The sequence below is a fragment of the Labeo rohita genome, chromosome 15, assembly GCF_022985175.1.
Source record: "Labeo rohita strain BAU-BD-2019 chromosome 15, IGBB_LRoh.1.0, whole genome shotgun sequence".
In the NCBI taxonomy this organism is placed as follows: domain Eukaryota; kingdom Metazoa; phylum Chordata; class Actinopteri; order Cypriniformes; family Cyprinidae; genus Labeo; species Labeo rohita.
The window spans coordinates 23,208,382-23,224,270 of record NC_066883.1 but is presented as its reverse complement, the minus strand read 5'-3'; the positions used below and the strand labels follow the sequence as shown (position 1 = coordinate 23,224,270).

At 34.8% G+C, this 15,889-nt stretch overlaps 2 protein-coding genes across 4 annotated transcripts in view; one reads left to right on the top strand and one right to left on the bottom strand.

Annotated features, from left to right (window-relative positions):
- Positions 1-645: 645 nt before the first annotated feature.
- aifm4 (apoptosis inducing factor mitochondria associated 4) lies at positions 646-15,657 on the bottom strand. Of its 3 annotated transcripts, XM_051128593.1 has the most exons (21): positions 15,492-15,538; positions 11,567-11,657; positions 7,548-7,596; positions 6,875-6,958; positions 6,639-6,748; positions 6,317-6,426; positions 6,033-6,077; positions 5,870-5,945; positions 4,054-4,166; positions 3,844-3,930; positions 3,670-3,761; positions 3,138-3,268; positions 2,946-3,061; positions 2,791-2,862; positions 2,651-2,714; positions 2,479-2,555; positions 2,282-2,399; positions 2,006-2,104; positions 1,839-1,914; positions 1,001-1,105; positions 646-870 (listed from the first exon to the last, which is right to left on the bottom strand). In XM_051128593.1, exons 4-21 carry the CDS (start codon positions 6,940-6,942, stop codon positions 837-839), a joined length of 1,593 nt encoding a protein of 530 aa, XP_050984550.1. In that variant the 5' UTR covers positions 6,943-6,958; positions 7,548-7,596; positions 11,567-11,657; positions 15,492-15,538; the 3' UTR covers positions 646-836. The 3 variants fall into 3 exon arrangements, with proteins under 3 accessions (XP_050984550.1, XP_050984548.1, XP_050984547.1); XM_051128591.1 differs by lacking the exon at positions 11,567-11,657 and having other exon boundaries at positions 15,492-15,657; XM_051128590.1 differs by lacking the exons at positions 11,567-11,657; positions 15,492-15,538 and adding an exon at positions 7,924-8,699.
- Positions 11,637-15,889, top strand: part of tlcd2 (TLC domain containing 2) — a 28,387-nt gene continuing 24,134 nt past the window's right edge. The window contains exons 1-2 of the mRNA XM_051128601.1: positions 11,637-12,979; positions 13,307-13,389. Of these exons, the coding sequence (XP_050984558.1) occupies positions 12,801-12,979; positions 13,307-13,389 (262 nt within the window). The 5' untranslated portion in view covers positions 11,637-12,800. The remainder of the gene's footprint in view (positions 12,980-13,306; positions 13,390-15,889) is intronic.

Here is a 15,889-nt window from a genome sequence, read left to right as displayed (position 1 = left end):
AATGCATCATGTTTCCTTCTGAATCATCAGTGAGTGTTTAAACCTTCTGTAATAGTTGCATGAGTCCCTCAGTTGTCCTCAGTGTGAAAAAATGGATCTCAAAATCAGTATATGTAAATATATTTACTATATGTAATATTTGTGAATTTTTACAATATGTAAATAGACAATTTTGACACCCTAGTAGATGTAAATGCTTATGGTGTTGTCTAGACAGCTCGTCTGAAAATATTCAAAACATATCTGTCCATTTTGATGTTGCAATCTATCACTATAAAATCAACTTTGAGAAATTATCTGCTTTGAAATATTTGTTTAATGTGCATTACACGTGTGTGTGTGTGTAAGCATTTATGTCAGCAGAAAATCTTATTATACAATAAAACACTTTACTTTCTCCATACTTTAATATTACATATCCAAATAAACTCATGTCCTTTTGAATTACATTACAGAAAAAAATATTGAAATCACTCCAGGCTATTATATTATTCTGTTTTCTCTTTTGATTTCATAAATGAATGAATGAATGAATGAGTGAATGCATTATAGGCATCGAAGAAGAAATAATTTCCTGCTGGCACAAATGGTTATCACAAATTATTTAGTCACTGATGACATCCAAATGCAGCTGGTCTTCAGCTGTTTCTTAGAATAACTGCATGACAACTGTTTATTTCTTCCAGGAAAAAATACAACATTTATGTGGAAAAAGCTACACAGTACCAATCGGTCTTTGTTACTGAAGATAAGCTATAGGTCAGTCAGTCAAATATAATGACAGATGAACAATCTATGATCAAACAGTCATGGAGGTAATTGTTGCCAAAGCACTTTCATGGGAGCTGCAACCAGCTGAGGTCATCAGATCTGTGAAAACAGAATAAATTCCAGTATTGTCCTATGAACAGGCTGCAAATAAATTCAATAATTGTGTTTCAATCACAATTCGGGCTTTTGGATACAATGAGTTGAAGGTTTGAAACTTATTGATACTCACTGTGCCTGAGCCTTAGTGATCCTGTTCCCAAACGATAACATTTCCGCCAACCTTGCGACAGCAGGGTCAAAGTTCATGCTGGCAGCTGCAACAACCTCCTCATCTCTGGATTATGATACAAACAGTGTTGAACAAAGAGAGATCCTAACTTTAACATATAAAAGATATAAAAATCTTTCTTTCTTTCTTTAGTCAAAAAGAAATTGAGGTTTTTGAGGAAAACATTCCAGGATTTTTCTCCATATAGTGGACTTCAATGGTGATCAATGGGTTGAAGGTCCAACTTACAGTTTTAATGCAGCTTCAAAGGGCTCTACATGATCCCAGCCAAGAACTAAGGGTCTTATCTAGTGGAAAGATCAGTCATTTTCTAAAAAAGAAAATAAAATTTATATAGTTCTTAACCACAAATGCTCATCTTGCACTAGTTCTGTGATGCGCGTATGCGATGTTGGAAAGGTCACGCGTAGTTAGTTCTCATTTTCTCCTCCAACTTCAAAATCGTCCGGCGTTGCCCTTTTTTTGGAAAGTTCGTTTGACTTTCTTTGCATGGTCGCTTTGTAAACACTGGGTCGGGGACTTCCACCTACGTCATGCGTCACCTTTCAACATGACTACGTAATGCGTGAAGCTGAGCTAGTGACAATCTTTTGTGGTTAAAAAGTATGTAAATTTGTATTTTTTATTAAAAAATGACAGATCGTTTCCTGTCTTTTTGACTGAAAAATTAAAGACATGTACTCCTTGGATGACAATGGGTGGTAAGTAAATTATCAGGAAATTTTGATTCTGTAAGTGAACTAATCCTTTAAGGCTTCTTCATAAACTATTAGCTTACTTTATATAAAATGCCAAGATTTTTCTTTCCTCTGTGTTTCCTTTGACAACAATCTCAGTGTATCCTTCTCCATAGCCTAGTAGAATTAAAACAAACGAAGAGTTAAAATGGTTTTATTAAAATATTATATTTGCTCAGAGAAGGGAGATTTATCTTGAAATGATCACCTGCATATCGGATACCCTTTCCCAACAGCATTGTCCAGAAGTAAGGCACAGTATTTATCGCAACCTGTTGATTCAGCATGCTTAAGCCTGCGATTCTTCCTGTTGAGGACCACAAGCACATATTTTACATATTGCCACACACACTACTGTTCACTACAAGAATCTTTGATGAACAGAAAGAACAGCAGAGTTTTTTGGTTTAAAAGTTTAAAAGTCCTGATCAAACCTTTGTATTTTTGAACATCAAGGCTCTTATTATTATATATTATGTTTTACCGTGAGCTTGCGCCAATTGCCAGTGTCCAATATTGACTCTCTTATGGCCAACCAAAGGAAGTGGAAAGGACACCACATCTCCAGCAGCAAAGATATCAGGAATGTTGGTTTTCATGAACTGCAAAACACAGCTGTCATTAAAAACTGCTAGATTTTATAATTAAAGTGTTCGCTCTATGTGATATGAAGGCTGTTACCTTGTCAACAACAACAGCTTTGCGTGAATCAATTTCCACAGATGTTTCCTTAAGGAAATCAGAGTTGGGAATGACACCTTTGAAAGAAATATAGATGTAACTGTTAGAATTGAATGTCTTTGTTTTAGTGACAACAACAAAACTGCTATGTCAAAATTGTTTTCGTACATACCAATGCCCACAATTACAATATCCGCTGGAAGGACTTCACCATTTTTCAGAACAACTTCCTTAACCTAAACAGTTGCGTTAGTTTGTTTATGATGCACTGACATCAGCTCTGTGATTGTTTAGTAATGCGTATCTTCTTACCTTTCCGCTTTTACCCCGGATTTCAGCCACACCGTTACTTGTATAAAACTTCACGTTTTTCTCTTCCAGCATCTTTAACAGAAGTTAAACTACTTGTGATTGATGCTGTATAGCGATAAACCAAAAATTAAGAAAACTCCACTATGTTCACTGACCTGCATTGTCATTTTTCCTATTTCTGGACCCAGCGATGACTGGAAAGGAAACTTACTGCTGCCAATAATCGTGACGCTGGCTGCCTTGTCAGACAGATAAGCTGCTACCTCCATTCCTGATAAATGATAATGTCATAAGTTGCAATACTTGTTTATGAAAGAATACCTCTCAACATTTGTTTTTTTCTATACCTATGAATGAAGTTCCAACAACGACGGCCTTGTTGCCAACACTCTTTTGATAAATTTCTGTAGCGTCCTTATAGCTCTCCAGAAATTTTATATTTTCAAGCTCAGCACCAGGACACTGCAAAGGTCTGGCTCTAAAGATAAAAGTACATAATTCACCATTGGATGTTGCATCCAGATAAAAGGACCACATGTCTATCACTATATGTAACCCTGGACCACAAAACCAGTCGTGAGTAGCACGGTATATTTGTAGCAATAGCCAACAATACATTGTATGGGTCAAAATTATTGATTTTTCTTTTGCCAAATATCATTAGGATATCAAGTAAAAATCATGTTCCGTGAAGATATTTTGTACATTTCCTAGCATAAATATATCAAAACTTAATTTTTTATTAGTATTCATTCAGACGATGTATAAATCTCAATTCCAAAAAATTGACACTTATGACTACTTTTGTGGTCCAGGGTCACATATATGGTGTTAAGCATTTTTATGAGATATTTATCTAAAAACAAACTATGATCTAACCTGCCACCCGTAGAAATCAGAAGCTGGTCATAGTGTTGGCTTGTGCCATCCTTGAAAGTCACGGTTTTGGCCTGTGTGTTAACAGACTTTACCTTTGAGGGACAAATAATTGTTAATGTCTACAAATACAATGTATGTGATCATAAATAAATAAAAGATATAAAAGAAACACACCTCTTTTTTAGTCCACACTTCAATTCCATGCTCTTGAAGGAAATCGCTTTGTCGTAGTAGAACCTTTTCAATTTCAATATTCATTGCCTAGACGGGTCCATGAACACACCACAGCTTCATTAACAGTAAACAAGGAACGACACTGGTAGATACAATTCAACAAGATAATAGGGAGCCATTAAAATCTTATTGGCCATTAAAATCTTATACCTTGCTAAGCTTGGTTTTATCCAGAGGCAGTTGCTCATCTTTGGTAACTATTATAATTCTCCCTCCATAGTCATTCTGACGAAGTGTTTCTGCACACTGCAGTGAAGCTGGACCTGTAAAACACCAACACTCAGAAATCAGGGGCGGAAAATTAACTTTTCCATTAAAGGGCAATATTTGCTCCGTGGCTCCCCTGGATTTCCAGAGGCATTTATTACATTCGTGAGGGCAATTTTTTTAATCACCTTATTATTATATTCAGCATTATAATCACTATTATCAGCATTATAATCATTTTTAAACTGTTGTCAGTAATAATAGACTGTGTAAAAAAATTCAACAACAGCTTCAGTGTTTTCAGCACTGACTAATCTAAGTGCCTCTGATTGGCCAGTACATTCCTAAGATCAACAGAAACGCGTTTGATTGGTTATAAGGCTCAACGCTGCACGAAAACTAAAAGCAATCTAAAGAAGCGTGAGCAAATTTCTGCGAATTGACACTTGTATTCATTTTCACATTTCATTTTAATAGTGACAACAAAAATAAGATTATTTAATTGTGCAGGGGCATTTTCTGCCCCTTTGTCTTGAATTTATGGGGCATTTTAGTTCATTTTTGTGGCATTTTTGCCACAGGCCCTTGTTAATTTCCGACCCTGTGAGAATATTGCATTGCCTACCGTAAAAGACTAGAGGCCTGTAAATTTATTCAGACTATGGTGGATACACTTGTACATTGCATTCCAATTTTAGTCAGTACATTTAAATGTAGGAGGGACAATGAAACATTTAGCTGAACTTCAGCTGAACTTTATAATGGATTAAAGGAGAACACCACTTCCAGAACAACAATTTACAAATGACTTACTCACCTCCTTGTCATCCATGATGTTCATGTCTTTTTTTCTTCAGTCGTAAAGAAATTATGTTTTTTGAGGAAAACATTTCAGCGTTCTTCTCCGTATAATGGACTGCTATGGTGCCCCAATTTTGAACTTCCAAAATGCAGTTTAAATGCAGCTTGTAAACAATGCGGTTGTAAACAATCCCAGCCAAGAAAGAAGGGTCTTATCTAGCGTAACGATCAGTTATTTTAATAAAAAATAATACAATTTATACACTTTTTAATGCCAAACGCTTATCTTGTCTTACTCTGCCTGGTCTGTTTTTGTTCTGGTTCATGACAGTTAGAGTACGTCGAAAAACTCGCTGTTTTACCTTTTTAGTTAAGTGTGTTTGATCTTTTTGCATGTTCGCTTTGCAAAGACTGGGTCGGAACTTCTGCAGTGATGTAGGATGATTTTGAAATGATTTTTGAAGTTGAGGGAGAACACAGAGTTCAGGGACAGAAAGGCAAGACGAGCAATTGAGATTAAAAAGTATTTAAATTAATAACTGATCATTTCCCTAGATAAGACCCTTCTTCCTCGGCTGGGATTGTTTACAACCGCATTTGGGATCGTTTGAAGCCCCATTTAAACTGCATTTTGGAAGTTCAAAATCGGGGCACCATATCAGTCCATTATATGGAGAAAAATGCAGAAATGCTTTCCTCAAAAAACAATGTCTTTACGACTGAAGAAAGAAAGACATGAAGATCTTGGATGACAAGGAGGTGAGTACATTATGTGTGACTCTTTGTTTTGGAAGTGGACTTCTCCTTTAAACATTTTCATGAATTTGCTGGCTCCATGCAGTACACCACAAAACCCTCTAGGGGGTGATGAACAGCCAAAGACGAGGTGAAAGGTATACCTGCATGAAACAGCATCAAATATATAAAGGTTTGTCCTGATAATGTATCTTTTCCTCACCTCCTCCGATCAGAACAACCGTGTGATTGACGCCAGGCACTCTACTGCTCATTTTCTTAACACGCTTCTTCAGTTTCTAAGAAGAAAAAAGAAACAATTAATGAAAAAAAGCAGTTAATCTTGTGCTGAACCATAAATAAAATAATAATGGTATGAGACTAACCTTTTTATCAGTGGTCACGTAAACTTTACCATCATCAACTTTGACCTTAGAACAGGACACACAGATAAAAATAAAATACAGATAAATTTGACAGGTGTGTGACAAAACACGTTTTGATTTCTTAAGTGACATTGCAAAACAGGTTTAATAATCTAAAGAAGCATTTTCTATAAAGAACATATTATACATCAGAAATGTAAAAAGTTCTTTATGGAACCATCAATGTTAATAAATAACCTTTATTTTTCTAAATGTGTATTCAATCTTGTGGCATTTAATCATACTTTGTATGTAGGCAGACAATCCAGTCCAGGAAATTCTTCAATATCTCCAGTTTTGGTATTGAAACATGCCCCATGAAACGGGCAACGAACTCGATCTCCAACCAACGCACCTACAAGCATAGCACTCCATTTATGATCATTAGTAACACAATGCCACTTCAGACTTGAAAAAAATACAGGCAATGTAACTGGATAGTTCATAAGAATGACCACGGTGAAAGACAGAATGACGAATTGAAGAAACAAAATAGCTTTCATTATACTTATAGTGCTAAGCAAACATAGGGCAGGGTTATTTATTGTGCTGTTTGTATCAGACTACCTTTGATAAGCGGGACGCCATAATGACTGCAAAGACCACCCACGGCAGTAAATTCTCCATTATTGCGCACCAGCAGGATTTTACTCTCGTCCACCACAACCTCTTTCATTCTGTAGGACGAACACAGGTGACATGAAAAAAAAAGGACTGTATTTCTTTTTTTAGTAATTAAATAAATGTATTAATACATGCATACAAGTTCTTTCTATTTTGTAAATAAATAAATAAAAACTTACTGTCCATCCTGCAAATCCGACTCTAAACACACCATCTCAGTGATCTCATCACACTGCTTTGTTTCCATTGTTGGTTTTTATCAGCTGTTTAAGAAATACGTGCTAATTAGTAATGAACACAAGAATGTTGGCCTAGGCGATAATTCGATAACAATAGTTATCGCGATACCATTTTCCTCGATAAAACGATATGAGGAGTTCGATAAATATTCTATATAACTAGCACTAAACAGTGTGTGAGAACCAATGTGAAACACTTGAATTCAGCGATGAACATAAATGACTCTGTGATTCAAACTAGTTTAAAGCTGTGTGCAACGAGACAGTCAGAAGGCTTTTCAATCTACACATCGCCATCATTTACTATGGATTTACTGTAGTAACACTCACTGCACCACGGTATTGTGGCAGCAATGTGGGATATTCACATTGAATTTTATTTATTTTATTAATTTTCTTAAGGAAAATTAATGGTCTGGTTTCTACAACTTGCACTTTGGAGCAAAAATCTGAGTTTAGACTTCAAAAAAAAAAAAAGATTTGACATTTATCGTGATAATTATCGATATCGACTGATATTAAAAAAATTATCGTGATTTTTTTTTTGCCCATATCGCCCAGCCATACAAGAATGTATCAAAAGTTGTCACTGTTCAACAGGTGTGTGTATTACCTTTATACAGCAAAGAACGTCTGGTCAATCAAGTTCTACTGCTGTTTACCTTGAAGGATGAAAGAGGAGTTCAAGTGCACAGAATTCACCTTTCATTTGTACAACAAGATCACTAGGGAAAACTGCGCTTGGCATCAGCGCAACGCGGTTACACAAGAGATTGTACAAGAGGAAGAGTAATACAGTTATTCATTTTATATATATAGAAAGAAAAGTGCATTGTCAGTTGCTTCGCAGAATACTGAAACAAAACACCATGAGCTAAGATGACTTTTTTTAACAGAAGACAACACGATACACATATATGTACTATAGCCTAATGTTGCAAGTATTTTGCGTCGTCCTAGCGTACTTTTTCATTTTCCTCATTTCTTACCTGTCTCGACAAAGCTCTCAGGTTCTCAAACTGCTACCTGTCCGTTTCTTCGCAATTCATTCAGGTGAAAGGATACACTAGTTAAATCGCTGACACCTCACCATGACACAGCAGAGGCGAAGCTGAGAGCCAATCAGCGAACATGGCGGTGATATCGAAATTATGCTAATAATAAGCCACTTCTGTAATCTAACTTCTGTTTTCTGTTTCTGGTGTGCATTATAGATATGTGTGTTGTTATGAAAACTAATACGTATTTAAAAATTGAGTGAGAAGTAGATGGAGAAGTATCTGGGTATTGCAATGTTATATAAATAAATGCAAGCCTCCATTGCATGCAATGTTGCATTTTTAGTAGTAGTAGTAGTATTTATTAATAGTCATCAAGAACTCTTTCAGTGACTACATTTCTAGTAAAATAAGTTCAGTATCAGTGTAACCTTACAGTTTTATGTGATGTACGCTACCAGATTTTTAATGTATTTTTTTTTAACAACGTTTAAAACTTTTGAACATTGTTGTGTGTTATAACTAGAGAAAATGTACATTGCCAGTCAAAAGTTTTTGAACAGTAAGATCTTTTTATGTTTTTTAAAGAACTCTGTTTACCAAGCCTTTTGCATTAATATTGCATTTATTTGATCCAAAGTAGCTACAGCAAAAGCAATAATATGGTGAAATATTTTAATATTTAAAATAACTGCTTTTGCAATTTATTCCTGTGATCAAAGCTAAATTTTCAGCATCATTACTCCAGTCTTCAGTGTCACATGATCCTTCAGAAATCATTCTAATATGATGATTTGCTGTTTAAGAAACATTTATTATTGTTATTATTGTCAATATTTAAAACAGTTGAGTGCATTTATTTTCAGGATTTTTGATGAATAGAAAGATCCAGAGATCAGCATTTATCTGAAATAAAAAGCTTTTTTTTTTTTTGGGGGTGCTTTATATTGATCAAATGTGATGATAAAGATATTTATAATGTTACAAAAGATTTCTATTTTCAGATAAATGCTGTTCTTCTGAACTTTCTATTCATCACAGAAACCTGAAAAAAAAAAAACTCTACTCAGTTGTTTTCAACATAATAATAATAACAACAACAATAATAAATGTTGTTTAAACAGCCAATCAGAATATTAGAATGATTTCTGGAGGATCATGTGACTGGAACAATGATGATAAAAATTCAGCTTTAAAATCACAGGAATAAATTACATTTTTAAATATATTCAGATAGAAAACAGTTATTTTAAATAGTAAAAATATTTCAAAATTTTACTATTTTTGCTGTACTTTGGATCAAGTAAATGCAGGCTTGGTGAGCAGAAGAGACTTCTTTAAAACAAACAAACAAAAAAAAAAAAAAGCATTACAAATCTTACTGTTCAAAAACTTGTATTTTCACCCTCATGTCATTCCAAAATATACAGAATACAAAATAAGATATTTTGAAAAAATTTGGTAAACAATTACCATGTACTTCCACTGAAGTGACAAAAAATAAAAAAGATCCCTTAAATACAATAGTGCAGCATTTTGGAGTGAGTAAATGATTAAAGAATATACATTTTTGGGTGAACTATCCCAACTCATTGATTCCAAATTAGCTATGCTGTGTTACTAGAGGGTGCTCGCTGCAGAGCCAAATGGGAGGAGCTGGAGCTCTAGCTCCCCCTCGCTGGAGGTAATGGGTGGAGATAGACACCTAACCACACACTAGCCCTACCCCTTACCCTATCCTAAACATAACTCCACCCTTTAGTTCACACAGAGGTGGAGCTGGACATCCAGAGAGGGGGAGCTGAAGGCCATTCGGCTCTGCAGTGAGCAGTACTTGGAAATGTTGTGCAACGACTACAACAGATCATATAAATAGAACCACAAGATGTCGCTCAACGCCACCGGTTAGACGACTGAACCTCCAGCAACTTGTAGAAACTAGGCTATACTCGAAGAAACAGTAGTTTAATTTTTCCACTGTGTCCGAATATAAACACATATGCATCACATATGAATCCATGTCAACCACATCTGGTGGACAAGACATTTTAAACATTACTGAAGTTGTTTTTTATTAGCCTACTGAAATATTGACCGACCCAGAACGATGAGTAACACTGTGACCAGTCAGCTGTGAACTCTAGATGAAGAATGATAAATAAACATAACTTTTCATTTGAAAATTGAGGTAAAATATATTTATTATCAGAATTATTACACTACCAGTCAAACGTTTTTGAACAGTAAGATTTTTAATGTTTTTGAACTCTTTTCTGCTCACCAAGCCTGCATTTATTTGATCCTAAGTACAGCAAATTATAGTAACACCTTGAAATATTTTAATATAGTAATATATATAATAACTGTTTTCTATTTTAATATATTTTAAAATGTACTTTATTCCTGTGATTTCAAAGCTGATTTTTTTATTATCATTACTCCAGTCACATTATTTTTCAGAAATCATTCTAATATTCTGATTTGCTGCTCAAAAACATTTATTTTTATTATTAACAGCTGAGTAAACTTTTCAGGTTTCTCTGATGAATAGAAAGTTAAGAATTTCAGCATTTATCTGAAATAGAAATATTTTCTAACATTCTAAATGTATTTATCATAACTTTTGATTTATCACACCCTTGCTAAATAAAAGTATTCATTTATATAATTTCTAAAAAATAAATAAATCAAATAATTATACTGACTCCAGCCTTTTGAATGGTAGTGTGTAATGTTACAAAAGCTTTTTATTTCAGATACATGCTGATCTTTGGATCTTTCTGTTCATCAAAAATCTATTCATCCTGACACTACTACAACTGTTTTAAATATTTATGATAATAATAATAATAATAATAATAATAATAAAAATGATCATGTGACACTGAAGACTGGAGTATTGATGCTGAAAATGTAGCTTTGATCACAGGAATAAATTACATTTTAAAATATATTCAAATAGAAAGCAGTTATTTTAAATAGTAAAAATATTTCAAAATTTGACTGTTTTTGCTGTACTTTGGATCAAATTAGTGCAGGTGACTTAAAAAACAAAAAAAAATCTTACTGTTCAGAAACTTTTGACTGCTAGTGTATGTTGAATATGTAACAAGAAAAGTAAAATACATGTAAATATAATTATTGTATTCAGACAGCAGCAGTGTTGGGGAGTAACTAGTTACATGTAACGGAATTACGTAATTTAATTACAAAATAAATGTAATTGTAATTAGTTACAGTTACTGAGAAAAAATATGTAATTAAATTACAGTTACTTTTGAAAAATGCCAGTGATTACAAAGGGGATTACATCTGAATTTTTCCACACACCCACCCCCACTTACAGATTTAATTGACTTTTTTTAAATTGCATTGACTGCTCTAAAATGAGACACCAATGTTTCAGGAGTTTAGGACACATGCTTATTCGATAACTGTTTTATTTCCTATTTGGGTTTATGCATAAACTTTTTTAAGATTGTTTTTTCCAAGGCATTGTTAGATGCTAGTGTTTTCTGTCATAACTATGCAAACATTTGATTTCAAATTCAGTATCATAGCTATTAAACTATTTCTTGTTATGATGTTATTTATGTTATGATCTTGTTATGACATATAGCGCAACTGCGCTCACGGTGACCCGAGTTCGATTCCCGTCTCGAGGTCCTTTGCCGATCCCGCTCCCCTCTCTCCTCCCAGCTCTTTCCTGTCATCTCACTACTGTCCTATTACAAAAAAAGGCATAAGAAGGCCAAAAATATAAGTAAAAAAAACCCCTAAAATGTCTAGTTTGAACTTGCCATTTGCTAGCAACTGATTTCTTCATGGAAGCTTTGCGTTCAAATATTTCAAGTCAGATCAGTGTTTCGTGTCTATTTATTTTGACATGAAGCATCTAAATAATCTACCAAGCAGCTGTGTAATTAGTGAGATAATATACATTAAGCCAGTTGTTATCGCAAAATAAAGATGTATAGTATCCCTTACTTATTATAATCTTGGATTTTGAAAGTCTGACAGTAATCAGTGTTGAACACTACTGTAAGGTTAACTCTGGCTGGTTTAAACGTTTCGAAATGATTAACAGTTGAAAATATTTGAAATTTAGAAAAGTAATCACAAAGTAATTAAAAGTAATAAGTTAGATTACTTTAATAAAGTAATTGAAAAGTTACACTGCTTATTACATTTTAAATCAAGTAACTTGTAATCTGTAACCTATTACATTTCCAAAGTAACCTTCCCAACACTGGACAGCAGATAATGAAGATGCTGGAGAAGCACAATCGCACATCAAAAATAAAATCTGAGCGTCCGACAGTTTTTTTACTCCTCCTTTCTCAAATTTCAAGTTACGAAATCCCCGCCTATACTACATATCCCATGATTCAAAATAGGGGCGGGACATAGACGTAAAGAAACACACACCCGAGACGCTCATTTGCTCAACCGCGCCTCACGATGACTGGGCGGGGATTGTCTTGTTTGGTTATTGTAAAACCAAGAAAGTTACACAAGCGTCAGGATTTTGTAACGCACACATTAGCTACTTTTTAATTGTTACCACTCGTAATTGAGCCTCCAGTGTCTTCTTGGTTTTACACCGGAGCGAACAATCAGAGCGCTGAAACAAAAAGCTTTGTTTTTTATTCACGAAGATAGAATAATCGAGAAATTTTGAATTATACAAGGACTCCATCAACTGAGACGACATAGGCATATACGTTTGGACTGAAAGTAAAAAATGAAATAAATACAAACAACCGGGATGTTATTTTTGATTCAATAACAGATAATACGCGTAACGGGTCTAGGTCTAGACGCGCGGGAGAGATAGTGACAAGAAGACAGACGCGCACCCTTAAAATATGGAGTTGAATTCAGTGATTTTGACAACTGGATCTTCGGTAGGCTTTTTCAAATTAGTAAGCTATGGAATCGGCAAACTTCCCATTCCCGAGACCGCTCAGAGGAACAGCTGGAAATGGAAAAACATCTCCACGTCTTTCGTACACAGCCTCCTGACTGGAGTGTGGTCCGTGCTTTGGTGAGTGTCAGAATTCCCCCACATGTGCATGGGGAATACATCACACACCCATATATTCTTGTACGCACCGTCTGTTTGATGCCTTCATCAGATGCTTCACAGTTTTATCCAACTGTAGGATCTTCTCAGCTGCCGCTTTACGTTTAACAGACACATTTGATAAGCTGCACACAGGCGACACATGTTTACCCTAGTGGTTTATGTCACTTGAAGATATGAACGTTTGTGGTTGAACCTAACGTGCCAACTACACAACATCTTTCACAAATGTGGTGTATTTTCATTTTAAACGCCACTCTCTGATTATCAACCGTCTTGTGTTTGTAGTTTTTGCATACATCCCCAGATGGCTGAGGATTTGATAGAAACATACTCCGTTTTCTCACACGCCTTGGTATCTGTATCAATCGGTGAGTATAAAACATTATAAAAGCGTTTTACGATGCTATTTATGCCGTTTCTTCAAAGAGCGGGTGTGTAGACGTTGGTGCCCGTGTGCTACAAACGCTCCCTCATGTGCAACAGTGCCCACTCAGTAATTGGATGTAACTGGGTTAGACTTGACAGGTGACTTTAACCTTACTCATAGATTGGTGGTAAATCTCACAAAAACTCACTTCCAGGTCATTTTCACCCAAAATGAAGGCAGTTTTGTGCTTTGTGACCTTATGCTGAATACTAATTACTCTGTGTCCAGCTGCTGTTCCCATTATTTATTTATAATTCCCATTATTATCAATGGCGAGTCTCATGTTTTTCTAAAACAGATTTTTTTCCATTTAAATCTGAAAATAATCCTCACGTTGTGTTTTGGTCAAGTTGACCTGTAGAGGATTTTCTTTTTCTTCAAAATACTTTATCACAATGGACGAAAGCTTATGACTTACGCAGCTTCCTAAAAAATGATTATTTTTGTACTTTTTGGAGATTTCTTCCCCCACCCACGCCTTGTTACGTGTGGTGTTCCTGGTCAAAAATGACCAGCCTTTTCCAAGTTGTTTAATTTCTTGTACTGTATTATTAGCAAATATTAGATTCAATTTTTTTTTATTAATTAACACAGGTTTTGTGAATCTTTTTAGAGCTGATTAATCACAGGCCTTATTGATCTGAGCTTATGCACTTCGGTTTTTGACTGAACATTGACAAGATTATCCACAAATAATTAGGGGTTGACTGATTGTCCGTGCCAATGTGAAGTATTTTTATGATTATCAGTATCAGTCATTTTCAAAAACCGATTTGCTGATAAAATTTAAAAGCATTTCAAGAAAGAGACCTTGTTATTCTTAATTTTGATATTAATTTTCATTTTTACACCAGACATACTGTATATGTCAGTAGTGATGGAAGAAACAAACGTTTTCGAAGTTTCAAATCAACTGAAACAATTGCTTCGCAAAATAATTCACTGTTTCACTGCGCTTTCGAAGCGCTCAAAACACCACACGCTAGTGACGACTGCTGGTCAGAAGTGTATAAATGTGACAAAAACTCAGGCTAAAACATGCATAAAATCAGCTTTTAAAAACCCATTGCAAATGTTTTATTTAAAGTATAATGCATTAAACGCAATAAAAATAATAAAATACCATAAAATATGAATTGTCTGTATAATATGTGTTTTTTTTTTAAACATTTTCTATTAATTTGCAGGGCTTGTTGTGTTTGTTTTATAGAGAGCTTGTGTATAGAGCTATGTAACTACTACTCGTTTTAATTACACAAATGTCTCGATATATAGTGATGAGTGTTTTCGAAGCACCTACAAATTGATGAAACTGATCCGAGATCAGATAAAAACCATAGACACTGGTTCAGTGGTTTGCCACTGGTGGGCTATCTCAATGAACTTGCATGATTCACTGGTTTACACAGATCGCCCCCCCGAAGGTAAATCATTGAAATTTTGAAATGTTTTAAAACAGTTATGATGTAATGAAGTCTCGTTTAATGAAATCAACATGACGCTGGCAGTTTGATACATGCTCCAAACCACTGTTTTGAAACAGTTGATTCACAAAAGGTTCAAAGCTTCACGAAGCAGTGCTTTGAAAATGCCCATCACTATATATCGGTTCAAAATATCGGTTATCGGTCTACTTGATCTGTAATTATCGGCATCTGCCCTGAAAAACGCCTATCAGTCGACTCCTACAAATAATGTTCTTTTCACTCAAAAAGTGAGTGAAAGGTGCATAAACTCCTTTCAGTCTGTTCCAAAAAGGAATAAAAAAACAACCTGTGCTAATTGAAAGAAAACAAGTCTGAACCCAAGATTTGATGATAATATAGCATAATGACAGCTTTACGTGCAATTTTTCAAATGAGGCTGGCCATTTTTAACTGGAAACACCAAATTAGATAAAGGATCTTCAGCACAACACAAGTGTTAAATGCACAACAGTTATACCATGAACAAATACTTTATCATTTAAATAATAAATTTTTTTTGCATTACAGTAATGATTTTTCTTGCATTGCAGTAATAAGACTGTGACATGAAACTTACCGCAAAACATCCAGCATCATAGAAACCGGCCGCATGTAGTTCCTCTTGGATTATTATCTATTATTTGTGTATCGTGCTATCATTTTGCATCGCTCTGACATTATGCACAGTTAACTGCAATGTTTATTTCAAGCAATAAGTAGATAATTCCCTTCAAAATGCCAAATACCAGAGATATTTTAAATACTTGGAGGACGCCCACATGCATTTGGCAGAAATGTTAACTATAGCTGCAGAATGAATGACTGGCTTTATGATCCGTCCCAGGCACGAGTGCTACCCTTCAAGTCACATGACTTTTTATGAATGGGCCTTTACTTTAAATTTTTATACTTTTTTACAATTTCTAGCATTTTCTTTCACAGAAAATGTATTTCAGTACTGTTATCTCTGCATAA

Excerpts from the sequence above, each read along its gene's own strand:
- aifm4 (XM_051128591.1), bottom strand. The coding sequence starts at position 6,942 with ATGGAAACAAAGCAGTGTGATGAGATCACTGAGATGGTGTGTTTAGAG. Across the intron at positions 5,946-6,032 it reads ACGTGACCACTGATAAAAAG|AAACTGAAGAAGCGTGTTAA; the intron begins GTTAGTCTCATA and ends TTTTCTTCTTAG. Across the intron at positions 3,931-4,053 it reads ATAAAACCAAGCTTAGCAAG|GCAATGAATATTGAAATTGA; the intron begins GTATAAGATTTT and ends GGACCCGTCTAG.